The 16,147-nt window shown below is 39.4% G+C and overlaps 1 protein-coding gene across 1 annotated transcript in view; it reads right to left on the bottom strand.

Moving 5' to 3' along the window:
- The window catches only part of adcy6a (adenylate cyclase 6a), a 56,111-nt gene that overhangs the window by 14,425 nt on the left and 25,539 nt on the right, over positions 1-16,147 (bottom strand). Inside the window, exons 4-7 of the mRNA XM_079587998.1 lie at positions 6,905-7,054; positions 2,436-2,557; positions 1,353-1,464; positions 139-266 (exon numbers count right to left, since the gene is read on the bottom strand). Of these exons, the coding sequence (XP_079444124.1) occupies positions 139-266; positions 1,353-1,464; positions 2,436-2,557; positions 6,905-7,054 (512 nt within the window). The remainder of the gene's footprint in view (positions 1-138; positions 267-1,352; positions 1,465-2,435; positions 2,558-6,904; positions 7,055-16,147) is intronic.

The raw sequence follows: 16,147 nt of genomic DNA, 5'->3' as shown, positions 1-16,147 counted from the left end.
AAACCCCAACCATCAGGCCGGCATCTTACCCCGGGGGTCTCACTTTACATTTAAACTTTAAAGGGGTTATATGTAGGAATTTTCATGTATTAATCTTTTTTTATTGCCAATGTGTGAACAGCTTGTAACGAAACTTACGAAATGGCTTCGATCATGTCCACCCCCATTTCCACACAGCAGTGAGCGTGGTCCGCTCTGGGCTCGGGTAAGCCTGACACGCAGTAGTAACAATCCCCCAGGATCTTAATCCGTAAGCAATGGTTCTCCTGCACACACACACACACACACACACACACACACACACACGGAACAGAAGTTAATTAGAAAGTTCAAGCTGGGAAGATGGCAGCTTCACGCTGAGGTGTAAAAAGTGGGTAGTCATTCTGCTTAGTGTGTGATACAGAGTGTGTGTGTGATTTTTGTGTGTGCTTGTGACATATTAGCTGCGTCCCAATTCATACACTGCATCCTTCAAAGGCTGCATTCGAAGGCCAAATGCGTCAGTGTTACAGCGAGAAACAGGTAATAAATAAGTGAAATTCAAGCACAGCAACAGAGTAGTGTTTTTTGCTCCGGAATGAATAAGAGTTTTTGAACAAATCATTTGAGTGAACAATTCAATGACTCCCTCGTAAAGAAAAAGGAGCGAGGCCAGGCTGCTCAAGTGACTCGGGTTGGAGGAACACTGCTTTAGAAATGCTGCTGTCATTCTAACATTTTGTCGAGCACCCACCAGGGGTCCAACCTCGGCTCAATTGAAGGACACAGAGTCTGTTTTTATGCACCACGCTGGGCTTTCAAACCCCCAGTGAATGCCCACTGGGACGCCTCATTCCCACAGCCTGGAGCTCAGACTCCCGACCCTCAGGGACCATGTGCCACATTCACCCACATTTGTTCACCCATTGGTGAACCCCTGGCAGATCCACACAAAAAACACCACTGACTGGAACAAGTTTTTCATGCATAGACATTTTTCATCCTCTTACTGACCCTTATAATTAAACAGCGTTTTAATTATATTTTGCTTTAGTCATACTATAGTTTTTGTCTTTTTTTGCCTTTATAGTTAGACATACAGTATACACACTACTGTTTAAACATTGGGGTTTGTAAGAAGTCTCTTATGCTCCATTCATTTGATCAAAAATGCAGTAAAAGCAGTAATATAGTAATGCAAATGCAAAAAAAAAAAACTGCAAATGTAATGTAGAACTAATATCTTGCAGTCACAACATTTTATTACATATACTGTAGACTTCATCTTGTCACCATAACAAACATATAATTCTGCAACAATGAATGATCCAGTTAAAAACATCTTTAGATCATGTGTTAGTGGTCGTGCTCACCGAGGCCAGCTTGTCAAAGCGAGCAAACAGCTCGTTTAAAGTCATGACCAGCTCCTGAGCCGTGCACTGCGACGCCAGACTAGTGAAACCCTCAATGTCTGCAAACAGAATACTGACAGAGAGAGAGAGAGAGAGAGAGAGAGAGAGAGAGAGAGAGAGAGAGAGAGAGAGAGAGAGAGAGAGAGAGAGAGAGAGAGAGAGAGAGAGAGAGAGAGGGAGAGAGATTTTAACTATGCATTGTAGCTTTTTTCATAACATAGCATTCATAACAATGTTCTTGTACAGATTAAATGCTTTGGTAATATTGAAAAGCAAACAGTCATGCCAATCAAACAATGAATTAGGATAGAGATTGAAAAAAACTTTGACTTTAACTAATGGTTGGATGTACATGGGTCAATAACATCATCTAATTACACAACTAGGTAGAAAAGTACATGTGTGTGTGAATCCCTTGAGCCGAGGGGAAAATCACTCTGTGTAGTGGCAGACGCTGTGGAGAACTTTAATTGAATCGCGGCTTCATTTCAGTATCTTCTGGGGTTAGCGCTAGCTTAGTGACTGATAATTAACTATTCTCTCTTTCAACGTAATTAGCTGACCACCTTTCAAAATAAAAGCCCCATTGCTCCCTATTACCAGCTCCCAGAGCTGAAGGAAAGGAGAAAAGAGCAAAAGAGATTGGAGAGATAAATGGAATTGAGTGACGATAAACACAGAAAGGGACAAATGGCCACAGGAGATGATAAAAAGCAGATGACCTACCTTAGCTAAATGCTAATGCTAATAGTCAAAGGATCTGCAGGTTTACAGAAAACAAAATTGAGCCTAGGCCTATTTGTTTCTAAATAAACAAATGTCTTTGTGGACAGTCACTTAAGAACTGAATGAATGTCAGCCTTTTCATAATTTCAAATGAAACTGAGTTTCTCCACCTTCTTTTGTGCTGATGTAATTAAGGCCATGAGGGCGGGTAACATAATTTGGACATGTTATATACTAGCATGCTTTGCTTTTCACATTCAGATTCAAATCCATTGATAGTTAATGTGGCACAGTTTGACACACGACAGAAATGCTCACCTGACATTGTCGTGTTTCTGGATGTAGATCTTGTGAAACATCATGTCTTCTTTTTTTGCATTGATGTCAGCCTTCATTTCCATGGCGACATGCCTTGGCAAAACAGACAGCAACAGGCGTTCCTGAAAATTGTAGAGAGGAGAGAAGAGAGGGAATGTGTGTGTGAATATATACTGTGCATATACTGGTGGCTTGTCCACTGACTACAGTGTTTAGACTTTTATTATTATATCTCTGTTAAAATTAGAATATTATGGCAATTACCAGGGTAGAAGTAATAAATGAGTAGAACTTTCAACAGATTCAGGCTACATTTACACGACAACGATGTACTAAAAATGAAAAAATATTCTGGCGACAACATTGTCAAAATGATCCACGTTCACATGGATTTACATGGAAGTGAATTAAATGGCAATTCATCGACTGGCCGCTTGAGGCTGGCTGCAGAAGTGAGTCAAATCTGTATCTCCCCCATGTTAAAATGCCCAACTTTACAGCAGAAAAAAACATGTTTACAGCCTGGTACTCGAAGTGGTTTTGGTCTATACAGCTAATTTTGCCCTTCATGAAAACTGTGAGGGGGGTGAATTTTTTTAACTCATCCGTTTAAATTATATTAAGCCTTGAAGTTCTGCATAATTAAGGGCGTGGCCACTTGCGTGACAGGTGGATTGCCGCTGATGTCAATGCTAGCCGTTTGTTCACCTCAGCACATTCCGGCTGCTGAACTTGCCATCTCTACCGGGTGTTTGTGCTTTTTTCGGGATTATTTCATACAATTTAATACACCCATTACTTCGCCCACGTCTTTGGATTCCGCCGTTGTCGTCGAGTATCGTTCGAGAGAACAACCAGCGCTGTATTCCAGTTGTTTTCCTCTGTGAACATGTACTGGATGTCTGACAATTTCGTTGCTTTTTTGGAGTTTTCAGATTTAAAAACGTCTATAGATATAAAGGCTACACTCGTTCTGCGGTGCCGTTGCTCTGGAACAGATTAAATATGCTTATGTACCGTCAGATGAAATCCTGCAGGTGTCGGTGCTTTCTCCGTCCATGCAATAAATGCACATCCTTGAATGAGCGCGGATTTCTAGCGCATTTACTTGAACTTCATAGGTAATATATCTATGTTTTGACCCATTTGAGATGCGGCAAAAATCAGAATTTAAAATGGACTGAATAATAAAGCTCTCTACGAACTTGACGAGCGATGCCGCGCTGACGGACCATAGACTGTAATAAAAGAGTGACTGACATGTATGCACATAATCACGGTCACACACACTCTCAGAGTAATATTGTAAGTTACTGCATAATACATTTTCAACTAGCAGAATAGATTTACAGAATCACTTGGTACTGTGAGTATCATATAGCATTAGCTCCCAAGCCTGAGCTAACTGGATAACGTCGAGCTAGGTGGGCGTGGTTTCAGATAGCCAGGCTCCTCAGCTCCGCCTCTTTGTCCATATTCTGTTATCCGGGAGTGACGAGCGGTGACGCGAGGCCAAGATGGCGACGGCCGGCTCCGCCCACTTTAGGCTTCAAAAATGCTCTTCAGAAACCTACGGGTGACGTCACGGACACTACGTCCATATTTTTATACAGTGTATGGGTTTTATCCATGCACATTATAATTTTTTTAAGAAAAATAAAAAAATTATACATCGGTTCCTTACATCATCGCGCAATGATCTCTGGAGTACGCATTTATTTTTTAACAACTCAATGTCATTTTATATCAATGAAGCATTCAAATAAAGTCATTTGTGTCCATGCATATTGAAACTAATATTGTGAACGCAAATGGTTAATTGTTGCCTTTCATTCACTTAAGTTAATGGTGATTGTGCTCACAGTTTCATTCACGGATCCTTTATGTCGGATAGGACTGACAGATATTGAGTAGCCTTGGATAAGATAAAGGTTTCCGCATTCACAGCACACATTACAGACATTGATGCACAATCGCGGATATCTCTAAAGTATATAGAGAGAATTAAACGTCTTGAAACTCCCTGATTTCGTTTAACAACTTAAAATATAATCTGCCTGCACAATAAACTATAGTAAAATTTACTCTCGACAGAAAGGTTCTTGAAGGTTTTAAGGCGAGACACGGCAGGCAAAAACATAGTTTTTTTTTCACTGGTCAATTTTGAGAGTTTGGGATATTTGTCTTCAATAACATGTCTTCTTTCAGACTTGTGGTGAAAAAAAGTCCAAAATACACATTTAGGTCTTTATTTTACTACACTTTTTCTATTTGCGTCTGTAGATTTCTCTGAAATTCAACAAAAGTTGGCGTTCTAAATCAACGCGCTGCTCCGCGATCTCTGTGTTCTTCCTTTAATCACGCACATGTCTGGAAAGCTCTCTCTCTCTTCTGTACAATGCTGTCGGATCCAAATATGGTCATTTCCTTTTAATCAGCAACCAATCGTGAGTATAATGTAAAAGCGAAATCTCATTGGCTGATGTCAATTTCTGACAACCTGATTCGTTCAGATGCATCACGTGACGCGCTCTGACATTTAGATGTGTGTTTTTGACTGTTTTTCTGCTCAGTTAAAGGGGGGGTACAATGGTGTTTCATGTATTCAGAGTTGTTTACAGTGTTAAAGAGATGGATTCTCATGCTAATAATGGCCAAAGTTTGAAAAGTTATTTTGAACGAATAACAGAGAATTTCTGTGCTGAAAATCATACTTCCGGATTGCAACACGTTTCGGCTGGTTTTTTTCTATCGTAGATCTAATGACGTAGATCAGAGTGGAACTCCTTATATGAGCATTGCCCTCGGAAAAGCGCGTTCACGCACACGTCGACCAGAGGAGAGAAGACCGCGCTCATCGGCGCATAGACATCATATATCTCTATATAATATCTATGCATCGACGCGCTACTACCGGAAATCATCATCAGCAGCGCTAAATAGGAATGGTTGATTGTTTACCTTGTTCAGCTTCCCAAAGAACCCAGTGTTACTGGAACAGTGGATGCAGTTTGTATTTCCGGGACAGCAAAGGAGTGTGGCAAGTGCGGTTTTGTGTTCTGGTCATTCCAGTGACGAATGTTTTATTAACAAGGCCGAGGTCGTCGCTGGATTTGCAAACCAAATACTATATATATAGTAATATGGCCTACCGCACCACGATCGATAATAAGCAAACCTTCCCGGGCGCTCCCGCTTGACTCTATAGCTCCGCCCACGCCCAGAATCAAGGACCTCTGCTTTTTCCGGTAAGAATCGGAAAGCTGTATTTTTATTTTATAAATATGATGAAACTAAAGACTTTTTGGAGATATGAAGGACGCACTATTACTCTATAGGTACTCAAGATTAACATGAGATTGACTGAAACTAAGTATTTTACCCCCCCTTTAAAGGCCATAAATGCTGTGTTTATAAGTTTTGATGTGATTTAGGTGGTTTGTATTGTTGTTGCTAATGATTTGATAAGATATTGTGTCAGTTAATAGTTGTTTCCACTAAAAAAGTATGATTTTTTACATTACAAATCTTTAAATGCCTTTTTCTCAAAATGAGTTTTTTGTCATTCTCCAGTGACTCATCTCAGCCTATGTAGCACCCATGTACACCAAATTTTCCAGTTATACACTTAGCAGTATTCTGAAGATATGTTCAGGGGGATTTGTTAATAAATCATTCCTGGCCTGATTTATATGACATTTTAATCAAAAAAAATATGTCGAAAATCGATTTTTTTAAGGCTATGGACAGTAAATTTTGATTTCCTAGGTAATGAAAGCATATTTCCTGAAATCCCTCAGAACATCTTTTTGCATCTTGTGTGTAATCAAAATGAAAAAAGAATTTTGCACCTGGCTTTATCATATGTTCAGATCTATCTACCGAAAATATATGCAAAATTGCGCATATTTAATGAGATAATGCCTAATTTGCATAATTAAACATACAAATTTCAAAAACTTGTAATACATTTTTTTTATGAACTTATGCAAGTAATCAACTGAGGAAGTTTCATGGTGATATATTATTTTAAAATTGTACCCTATTCACCTAGTGTCTCGCCTTAATAAAACGTTATTTAATAAAAGTACTCATAATACGCATATTTCCAGTACATGCCTCAAGCTTGCTCATCGTCAACTCACTCATCAAGAGTCCTCGGTAATCCTCGGTAAACTTCGCTTCTTTTTGAGTCAGACGTGCTACTTCGGATGTGTGTCTTGCGTAATCAACCCAGAACTAAAGTAAGACTCAGTTCGATTTAGTGAACCGGCTCAAAAGAACGATTCGTTCAAGAACTGAACATCCCTATTCCAGAAGCCATTTTTTACTCAGATATAAGTCATAAAAAAAAAGAAAAAAACGGTAGTGAATGCTTTTGAACTGTGCCAGCCAATGGTCATGCCCTCAACACTGAAGTTGAACTGACTGTGATTGTTCGGCACTAAGGGCCAGTTGTGAGAACGGACCTGCTGCTGGTTCTCTCTCTGCAGGTGCAGTCGGGCCTGGATGTAGCCGCGCGTCTCCTGAAAGGCTTGTCTCTGAGATACCTCTGCTGGGTAGTGGGTGCAGATCCCAATGATGTTGGTGCACAGGAAGATCAGCACGTTTGCACTCAGCTGAGGGGAGAAAAAGAAGAAGAAAAAAGACTCATTCAAGGTCTCTCTAGTGATCAGTTGAACCAAACCAGCTTTAGCTCCGCACTCTGGAATCCCGGGACATCTGTCGTACTCGGGGGGGGGGGGGGGGGGGCTTTACTCAACTGTAGTGTGGGAAAAAAAGTCAACCTCTGACCCAGAGAGGCTTTTCCTGTAGAGAAGTTTACACTGAGGGAGCCAGAACGAAGCTAAAAATGGAGCCTGAAGCAGAGCCAACACTGTTACTTCCTTTGGGTAAATGAAGGGAGGGGGTAATGGGAGAATGATGGGGGTTACTCCAGGTCACATGGTTCACACCATTACACTCCGCTGAAAGCCCCGCAGAATCTCTATGAACCACTTGTCGGACTCTCAATGTATGCTAAATAATTACTTCCGTGTCACACAAGAGGACACATTACGTGGCTGTGGGAAAGTGAGTCGAGTCATTCAAACATTTCATTGAGAAAATACTGTATAACCAAAATAGTGAAAAAGTAACATTGATTATATATATATATATATAAAGGTTACACTTTATTTAAAGGTGTCATTGTTACAGTGTAATTGTATATTTAAGTACTGAGTAATATTAATTAACAACATGTACTCACTATGGTTAGGGTAGGATTAGGATTTGGTTGAGGGTTAGTTGCATGTAATTTAGCATAATTTACTGTTATTACTATGGTAAGTACATGTCAACTACGTCACCTTAAAATAAAATGTTATCTTGTTATTTCTTAAGCCATGTAACAATATTTTACTTAAAAAAATCTGAATATATAAATACTTCTTTGAAACGTTTTCTTTTAGTTGGAGGAACAATTATTTTGACTTAACCACCATTGTTGGTGAGTAGATTTTGTGTGTTTAAGACAAGAATCATCAACAACAACAACAAATATATACATGTATAATATATATGCTGATTTTATGTTCAAGAAACATTTCTTATTATTATCTATGTTGAAAACAGTTGTGCTTTTTTTTAATTATTATTATTAGATTTGACTTTGATTAATCTTGTGTAACAATGTAAAATTGTACAATTGAATGCATTCTTGCTGAATATTATAACTATTAATAAAAAAAATTTAAAAATGTACTGACCCCGAACTTTATTTGCAAAAAAAAATCTAAATAACAGTAGCCTACCTATATATAGCACTATATATATTTTTTTTAAACTAAAATATAAGAACAATTACAAAATGAAAGAAAATACAAGGACCTCAATTGAAAATTGAGTGATGACACAAATGAATCATTGAATCAGTGTTTTGAACCAATTCAGTGAGATGGACATTTTATCATTGCAGTTTTCTTTAGTTATCGCTCTTGGTGTGAACGAGCCTTGCCTCTGTATTTCTGGAGCATGAACACAGTCAGAGGTCAATCGACACTAAATTAAGCGCTGTTAATGGTGGAACCGCAATCAGTCGATAACACTTCTTCCACTGTAATCCACCAATCAATACACTGACCAATCGTGACCATTTGATACAAAGAGTAAGCCGTAAACTGAAATCATTTCTCAGTGCCACTTTACTGTGTCAAACAAACAGGCAGGTTTATAGCAGCCGTATTAATCTAATAACCTCTTATAACTGACTGGATAGTTTATGTCTGCGCTGTTTTGAAAACTACTGAGGATGTATCTGAAGTGATAGCAGAGAACATGTTGTACTATATGCTGCTCTACATAGGATAAAACAATAGATTTGACAAACAATGGTTTGCTCCAGCACACAGCATACGAAATGAGGAAACCAAAAGGACAGGCAAGAGGCAGTGCTGTGTGTGTGTGTGTGTGTGTGTGTGTGTGTGTGTGTGTGTGTGTGTGTGTGTGTGTGTGTGTGTGTGTGTGTGTGTGTGTGTGTGTGTGTGTGTGTGTGTGTGTGTGACACTGACATTAGGCAGATGGCTGTGAGCTCTGTTTACATTAGAGTTTCTGTTCAAGCAAAACCAGGCCTGGTTTGTGTGTGTGTGTGCATGTGTGAGTCAGTGTGCACGTGCACATGGACGCTTTTAGAGCTTCAACAATAGACATCAACAATAGTGTTATATCCAAGTTAAAACTGTCAGTTTGATGTGTTAAATTAGTAAAAAAATAATAATAAATGTGCGTTTTTAATCATGCCCTCTGACCCGTACATAGCAATTCAACCTTGAAATAACACCTAAATGTAAAGAATATTTTTGCCGTCCACATAAAATATATTCGTGTACTTAACTATATTGGGACACAAAGAATAAAGGGTTGGGATTACTTTTTAAAGCATTTGAACTACTTTTAATATGATAAGGGATCTTAAAGCTACACTGTGCAGTGATGTTTGGTTGATCCAAATTGAGCGGTTACCCACGGTTACAAGTCATCCAAAAATATTTTTAATGATATTCGGGTCGCGGTCGGTCGGATCGTTTGAAATAAAGATGCCAATTAAACCTTTGTAATTTATATAGTACTAGACACAATTTTCTATGAAATACATAAACCTACACTTTATTGTCTGAATAACTGGCGCGAGGATGACGCACGAGCTCAGTCAGAGATGAAAGTGGGAAATCCTTATTTACCTTTTGAATGTTGAGCGCGTTATTAACTTTTGAATAAAAGCTGACGCGGGACAAAATGCCTGATTTCCCAACACGTTGAACTGAGCAATGCCATTGTGCCATTTTAATAGGCTACTTTTAAACGCATATAGCTCAGTAATGTCAGTTTTATGTATTTTCTGAGAGGGGGGGGGGGATTTTTGTTGGGAAAGTCGGGGGAGAGACACACACTTCGGTTAGACTGGATAAACACATGCAGCATCTTAATTGTTAAGAAAATGAAACGAAATAAATGAATAAATCAAGCCTTTATTACAAAACACTAGGCTATATCATACAGCATTCAGAAAAATGCTGCCACACACCCCCGCACCCCTAGTTCCTCCGTGTATGGCCCAATGACCCGGGTCGGGTACAATATTTTCTTTCTTTTTTTTGCGGTCCGAGTTGCGGGCGGGTTAGTTGAAAACGTCGGTCGGGTGCAGGTTGTTTATACATTGACCCGCACGTCACTGACACTGTGTAATTTTTGAAGTTGATTCTTAGCAAAAAACACTTTGCTCTATCAAAAATATATGTGCTCATTAATGTATAATTACTTCTACCAACTAATCAAGTATTCTTGTAAGCGTAGAATCTGCCATTTATAATACATACGGGTGAGTCGCTCGAATGGCGGAAGCCATGTTGCGCCTCCATCTTGAAAATACAGTAGCCAAAGAGGGACATACCTGGAAATTCAAGCTTCGCCTTTCACAATTTTACACTCAGTGTCACCGTGACGAATGCGAGGAGGAGATTACTCGCGACTGCCGGCAGATTTGAAATAATACTGCCACTGCAGGAGTTAAAACGCCCTCGGGATGGGAGGGGCTAGAAAGTAATATTCAGTTGGTAGTCATATACAATTTCACCACTAGATGGGAGAAATTCCTACACAGTGTAGCTTTAAAATAGGTGCAATTTGCCAAGAACAGCAAGACCTGACACATTCGCCTTGAGCTCTTCATAATGTTCCTCAAGCCAATCCTGAACAATGTGTGCAGTGTGTGTCAGGACGCATTATCCTGCCGAAAGAGCCACTTCCACCAGGGAACGCCATTGTTATGAAGGAGTGTACCTGGTCCTGCAACAATGTGTAGGTGGGTGGCATGTGTCAAACTGACATCCACATGAATGGCTGAACCCAGAACATTGTCCAGAGCATCACACTCTCTCATCCTAGTGCCATCACTTCCCCAGGTAAACGGCACTCACATACATGGCCGTCCACGAGATGTAAAAGAAAATGGGACTGATCGGAGCAGGCGACCTTCTTGCACTGCTCTGAGGTCCAGTTCAGACGCTCGCTTTAGGCTTTTCGGCGGTGGACAGGGGTCATGATTGGCACTCTCTGCGGTTACAATTTTTGTGTGAGTTCGTGTCCCTCGTGCATCGATGAGCCTTGGGTTCCCAACACCCTGCCACTGGTCTGTCTCTCCTCAAGATCACTGTTGGTAAAGTCTCACCACTGCTGCCCAGGAGAAACACACAAGACTTGCCGTTTCAGAGACACTCTGACCCAGTCGGCTTGTCATAACAATTCGGCTCTATGTCAATGTCGCTCAGATCTTTATTCCTGCCCATTTCTCCAGCAACCGTTGATTATGAGAACTAATTGTTTGCTTACCATCTAATCTACCCAGACCTTAATGTGTGGCCGTGTTAGGAGATGATCAACGGTATTCCTGTGACTGGTCATAATGATTTGGCTCATCACTGTATATGTATTTCAAGACACGACACATTCACCTCAAAGTCTACCTCAGACAGACTCAATTGTGAATTGTAGACATGTTTATTGATATAAAAAACGAATATATATATATATTTAGATTCCTTTGCTGTCAAGCACTCACTTGCTGTTGATCTTTAAAAACACTAATAATTTAATAACACTGCCAAATGTAATCTTTAGCAAGTCTCAAACGAACTTCCATTTCTCATACTGTACAACAGTGTTGGGTATAGTTACTTTGGAAAGTAGTTAATTAGGTTACAACGTTACCATCAATTAAAAGTAATCAGTTACGTTACTGCGTTATCTATTCATAAAAGTAACGCGTTAGAGTACTCATGCGTTACCAAAAATTAAAAGCCGTTTGCAGCGCCTCACACATGCTGCAGCTTGATTGACAGACAGTCGTGACTCCTGGCAATGAATAACGTCAGTCATCCGACTAAATTAACACTGCAGGATAACAATAACAGGAAAGACAGTCATCAATAGGCTATTCCACATAGCGTTTTATTTATTTAGGCTATTATCACAGAACATATTAATCAAAACTCACACCTTCCCAGCCCGGGTAGTAGAGATGCGCGGATGGGCTATTATTTCAATAAAAAAATCAATAATTATAATGGCGATATTATTTCAGTATAGAAATGCAGACATCCCAAGTCTATCGGAAGTTCCGGGAGTCTCCCGCATATTGATAGCGGCTCACTGATGCCCGCGAATTAGTTAAAATCTCCCGGAATCTAGAGCGAGCGCGCCCGCGAGACAGAGGGCCCTATCTTGCACCCAGCGCAATTGACTTTGAACACCGACGCATGTATCATTCCTATTTTGCACCCGCGCACAGCGGACTTTTCCCTCCACAGACGCACGTCGGTAAATTAGGAAATGAACTTGCGCTCGCGGGGGCGGTTCAGCGCAAAGAGGAGGCGTGTTCCGGCGCAAAACTTCAATGGTGCTATTTTCCAGTTTTAGAAAGCAATTGCGCCATTGACCAGGAAAAAAACAGTCTAAAGACAGTGGCGCGTTGCGCGTTAGTGATATGGTATTTTAAGGGCGCGTGCTTGGCCATAATGTTAACGCGCATCCACTTTGATTCTCTAATATAGCCTAAACAGATGCAGCAGTTTTCATTTTTGCAAATCATACATTATAACAAGGAAAAATATTAACACACGAGGGAAATCATTGTTGTGTCCGTGAAGATGTGAAAAAGATCTATCTAGATAAAAAAATAAAAAAATCTAGATTAGGCTACACATTTAGCCTACTACCCAAATTATACGCCTGTTTAACCGAAGATAATTTGGGTGGGTTTCTCCCATCATCCCCAATGTCACTTCTCTGTGTTTTACGGCCCTGACGAGAACGTCGGTTTCCTCGGCTGTGAACTGCTCCTGCGTGCGCCTGGCAAATCCGCCGTTATAATAGCAATCCGCCATGGAACAAGCGCACCTGCTCTTAAAGGGAATGTGAGAGGACGCTCTGATTGGTTTATTTCACGTTACGCCCAAACCACACCTATGAATAATGAAACTACTTCAGACCAACCCCTTTTAGATTTGCGTCGGGCGCAAGAGTCATTTATCCGCCGGGAAAATAGCAACAGCGCCGGGATCCGCCCACAAAGTTACTTGCGCTTTGCACTTTGACACTTGCGTTTCAGATCGTTAAAATAGGGCCCAGAGACTGTGCTCCAAATCGCGCAGCGCGTGCATGGCAGAGCGGGAGAGAGAGCAAGAGACCGCGCGCGTGTGCCTTAATGAAGCTGGAGGGTGGTGGGGTATTGAAGCGCAGAAACACTGTCTTGATCCTGGGGGAATTTTTTTATTCGGGATTTTCCTTTCCTTAAAATAACGGATTACTTTTTTAAAAAAATAACGAAGTTACTGATTACTTAACGCACAAAACTAACGCGTTAAGTTAGGCTACACATTTCACGAAAAAGGTAATTAGAGTACTCTAACGCGTTACTTTATAACGCGTTACCCACAACACTGCTGTAAAATATAATATTATAATAAATTCACGTTCATTACCAAAATTAAATTTCAGTTTTAGTGCTCTATTTTTATTTATTCTGTAAAATAGTAAAGTATTTTAATATTGTCTATTTATATTTGATCAATCAGAACATCAAAATAATGACTTTAATTATTTTTTACATATTATTATATTAAAGAATTTAAATAGTAGTGCATCTCTCTATTGACTTCTAAAGCCAATATAATAAAAAAAAATAATAATACTTGCCACCACAATTATTATCTGAATAATAATATATGATAAACAATATAACAATTATAATTAGTAATTATTTATCTTTATAATCAGCAGATCTTATTTAATTTGATTACATTTTAAAACCGATTAGCAGCTCTAATCTAATCATGTTTGTTTGACATGCAAAACATTCTCATTTGCTAGCACTCAAGAAATGGTTATGATCGGTGTGTGTGTGTGTGTGTGTGTCACAGGCAGGTCCTAATTGCTCGCTCTTCACCAGAGGGCGAGGTCAGTGGGTTTGCACACACACACACACACACACACACACACACACACACACACACACACACACACACACACACACACACACACACACACACACACACACACACACACACACACACACACACACACACACACACACACACACACACACACACACACACACACACGCGCGCGCACACGCAAACACACACACACACACACACACACACACACACACACACACACACACACACGGCCGTACTGTTTGCGCAACTTGACACCTCTCTCCTTCACGCTAAAGATTTATACGCAATAACCATCACAAGCGCTGGAGCACAGAGAGAGAGAGAGACACCTTCACCCCTTTACGCTCTGTCAATCTTCTCCTTCATCTCGTTTTCTTTGCCTTTCACTCACAAATCATCAAATAAATAAATTTTCCTGACTCCCTCGCAGCATGTTCTCACACACTGGCTTCAAAGTGACATATTCGCTGACACTGAGAACATCTCTTTCCTTAAAAGCCAATGTCTAGAGATCCTTCATGCGTCTGCCAATTTTTTTTAGTAAAAGTCAACAAACCTTCATTCAAATCTAAATATGATTACAGTTAAGTCTGAATGTCCACTGCAGTCTTTTTATTACTCAAGACAAAAAACATTTAAGGAATCCGGGCGTAATATGAACCGCATCTGCGGCATCATGCCGGTTTCCAAGGAATGTAATATAAGAGCTTTAAAAAAAAACAGTTTACAGTTGAGCTCTTACAATGGGAGTATATGGCCAACGCAACAAAAGCAAAAATGTGCAGCTTGTATTTCTTGTACAAGGTTTCTTATTTGAGCTGTCAAGTTGTCATCACCATTTTAGATAATAAACATTTATAGGTGGATGAACAAGTTATGAGTTAAAGTAATCACTGTGAACATGCTACATCATGCGAACGCTACCAGGTTTACCAGTTTTAAACTGGCAAGACATGAGTTGAACATTTTGGGACTTCTTTTAAATTAATTGTAAGGTGCTCTTTCTCCTTATTTGGAGTTTAACAGCTCCTATCCCAAATCTATTTCAGAGATGAAAATAGCGGAACTATTGCTTTAAATAGTTTTTATCCCAGAATGTTCCTTTAAAGGGGTCCTATTATGGTCTTGTATGAAGTCTTGATTTTGTTTATAGAATATGCTTTTATGCTTGATTGTTCAAAAAACGCATTATTTTTCACATCTGGCTTGAACGTGTCGTTTGTTCCTGTTTCGATGAAGCGCCTCTTTCTGAAATACGAAATGTGCTGTGATTGGTTAGCTGGCTCAGTGTGTCGTGATTTGCACCGTTTAGCGTGTGTTCAGGAAATGTCCATAACTGTGAGTTCTGCTCAGATGTAAATATTAACAATTTCAAACCAATCCAAGCCCGATTCAGACCCTGACAATGTCAACGAACAAGAGGATCATGTAGAACGGATTTCAAGCACAGACTTTGCAAGCATGGATTTCACAGGATGTTTCAGAGTGGTATGTTTTTTTGTTTTGTTTTTCTTATACATTTTAGATGTTATACACCATTTAATAAAAAACTATAAACAGTAATCCATCACAAAACCATCGCTAATTTTCCTAAGGGGCGGTGAACAGTCGTACGAAAGCAAGAGCTTACAAAAGCTAAAGTAAACACTACATCGATACTGTAATGTTAGTTAGCAGACGAGCGGAGGTAAAGCTTTGACCTTTGTTTATATCATAGCAACTCGACCGATATTGTTTTTTTGATGGCCGATGCCGATATCTTAGAGAGCAGGGTGGCCGATATAAAGCCGATATTTTTTATATATAGCCTACTTTATATTTATTTTAATCAATATTTAATCAATTTTAAATAATGTAGAAAACACATCTTTAAAATAAACATGCTTATAGATGGCAACTTCTTGAATCTGCAATCCTATTACAGTAGTTTTCACAAAGTAATTGTTTAAAAAATATATGAATATGTGAATAAAAAGAAAGTAAACACTGTAACAGGGCGCTCAGTCATCTGGTAATTTCGTGTGCACTGGTAGGCCTAATCATATTATTTCAAATAAAGAATAAGGTAACGCTAATTTTACATACAACACATTGAACATTGAAAACGATATGAATATGACACAGCTGGACACTGGATATAGCACATCATATTTTAAAATGAATATTTTAACATTTAAAGTGAATTGTGTATTTATCATGTATTTGTGATTTTATTTT

The sequence above is a fragment of the Phoxinus phoxinus genome (assembly GCF_949152265.1).
Source record: "Phoxinus phoxinus genome assembly, chromosome: 18".
In the NCBI taxonomy this organism is placed as follows: Eukaryota; Metazoa; Chordata; class Actinopteri; order Cypriniformes; family Leuciscidae; genus Phoxinus; species Phoxinus phoxinus.
This window is presented reverse-complemented; position numbering and strand designations above follow the sequence as displayed.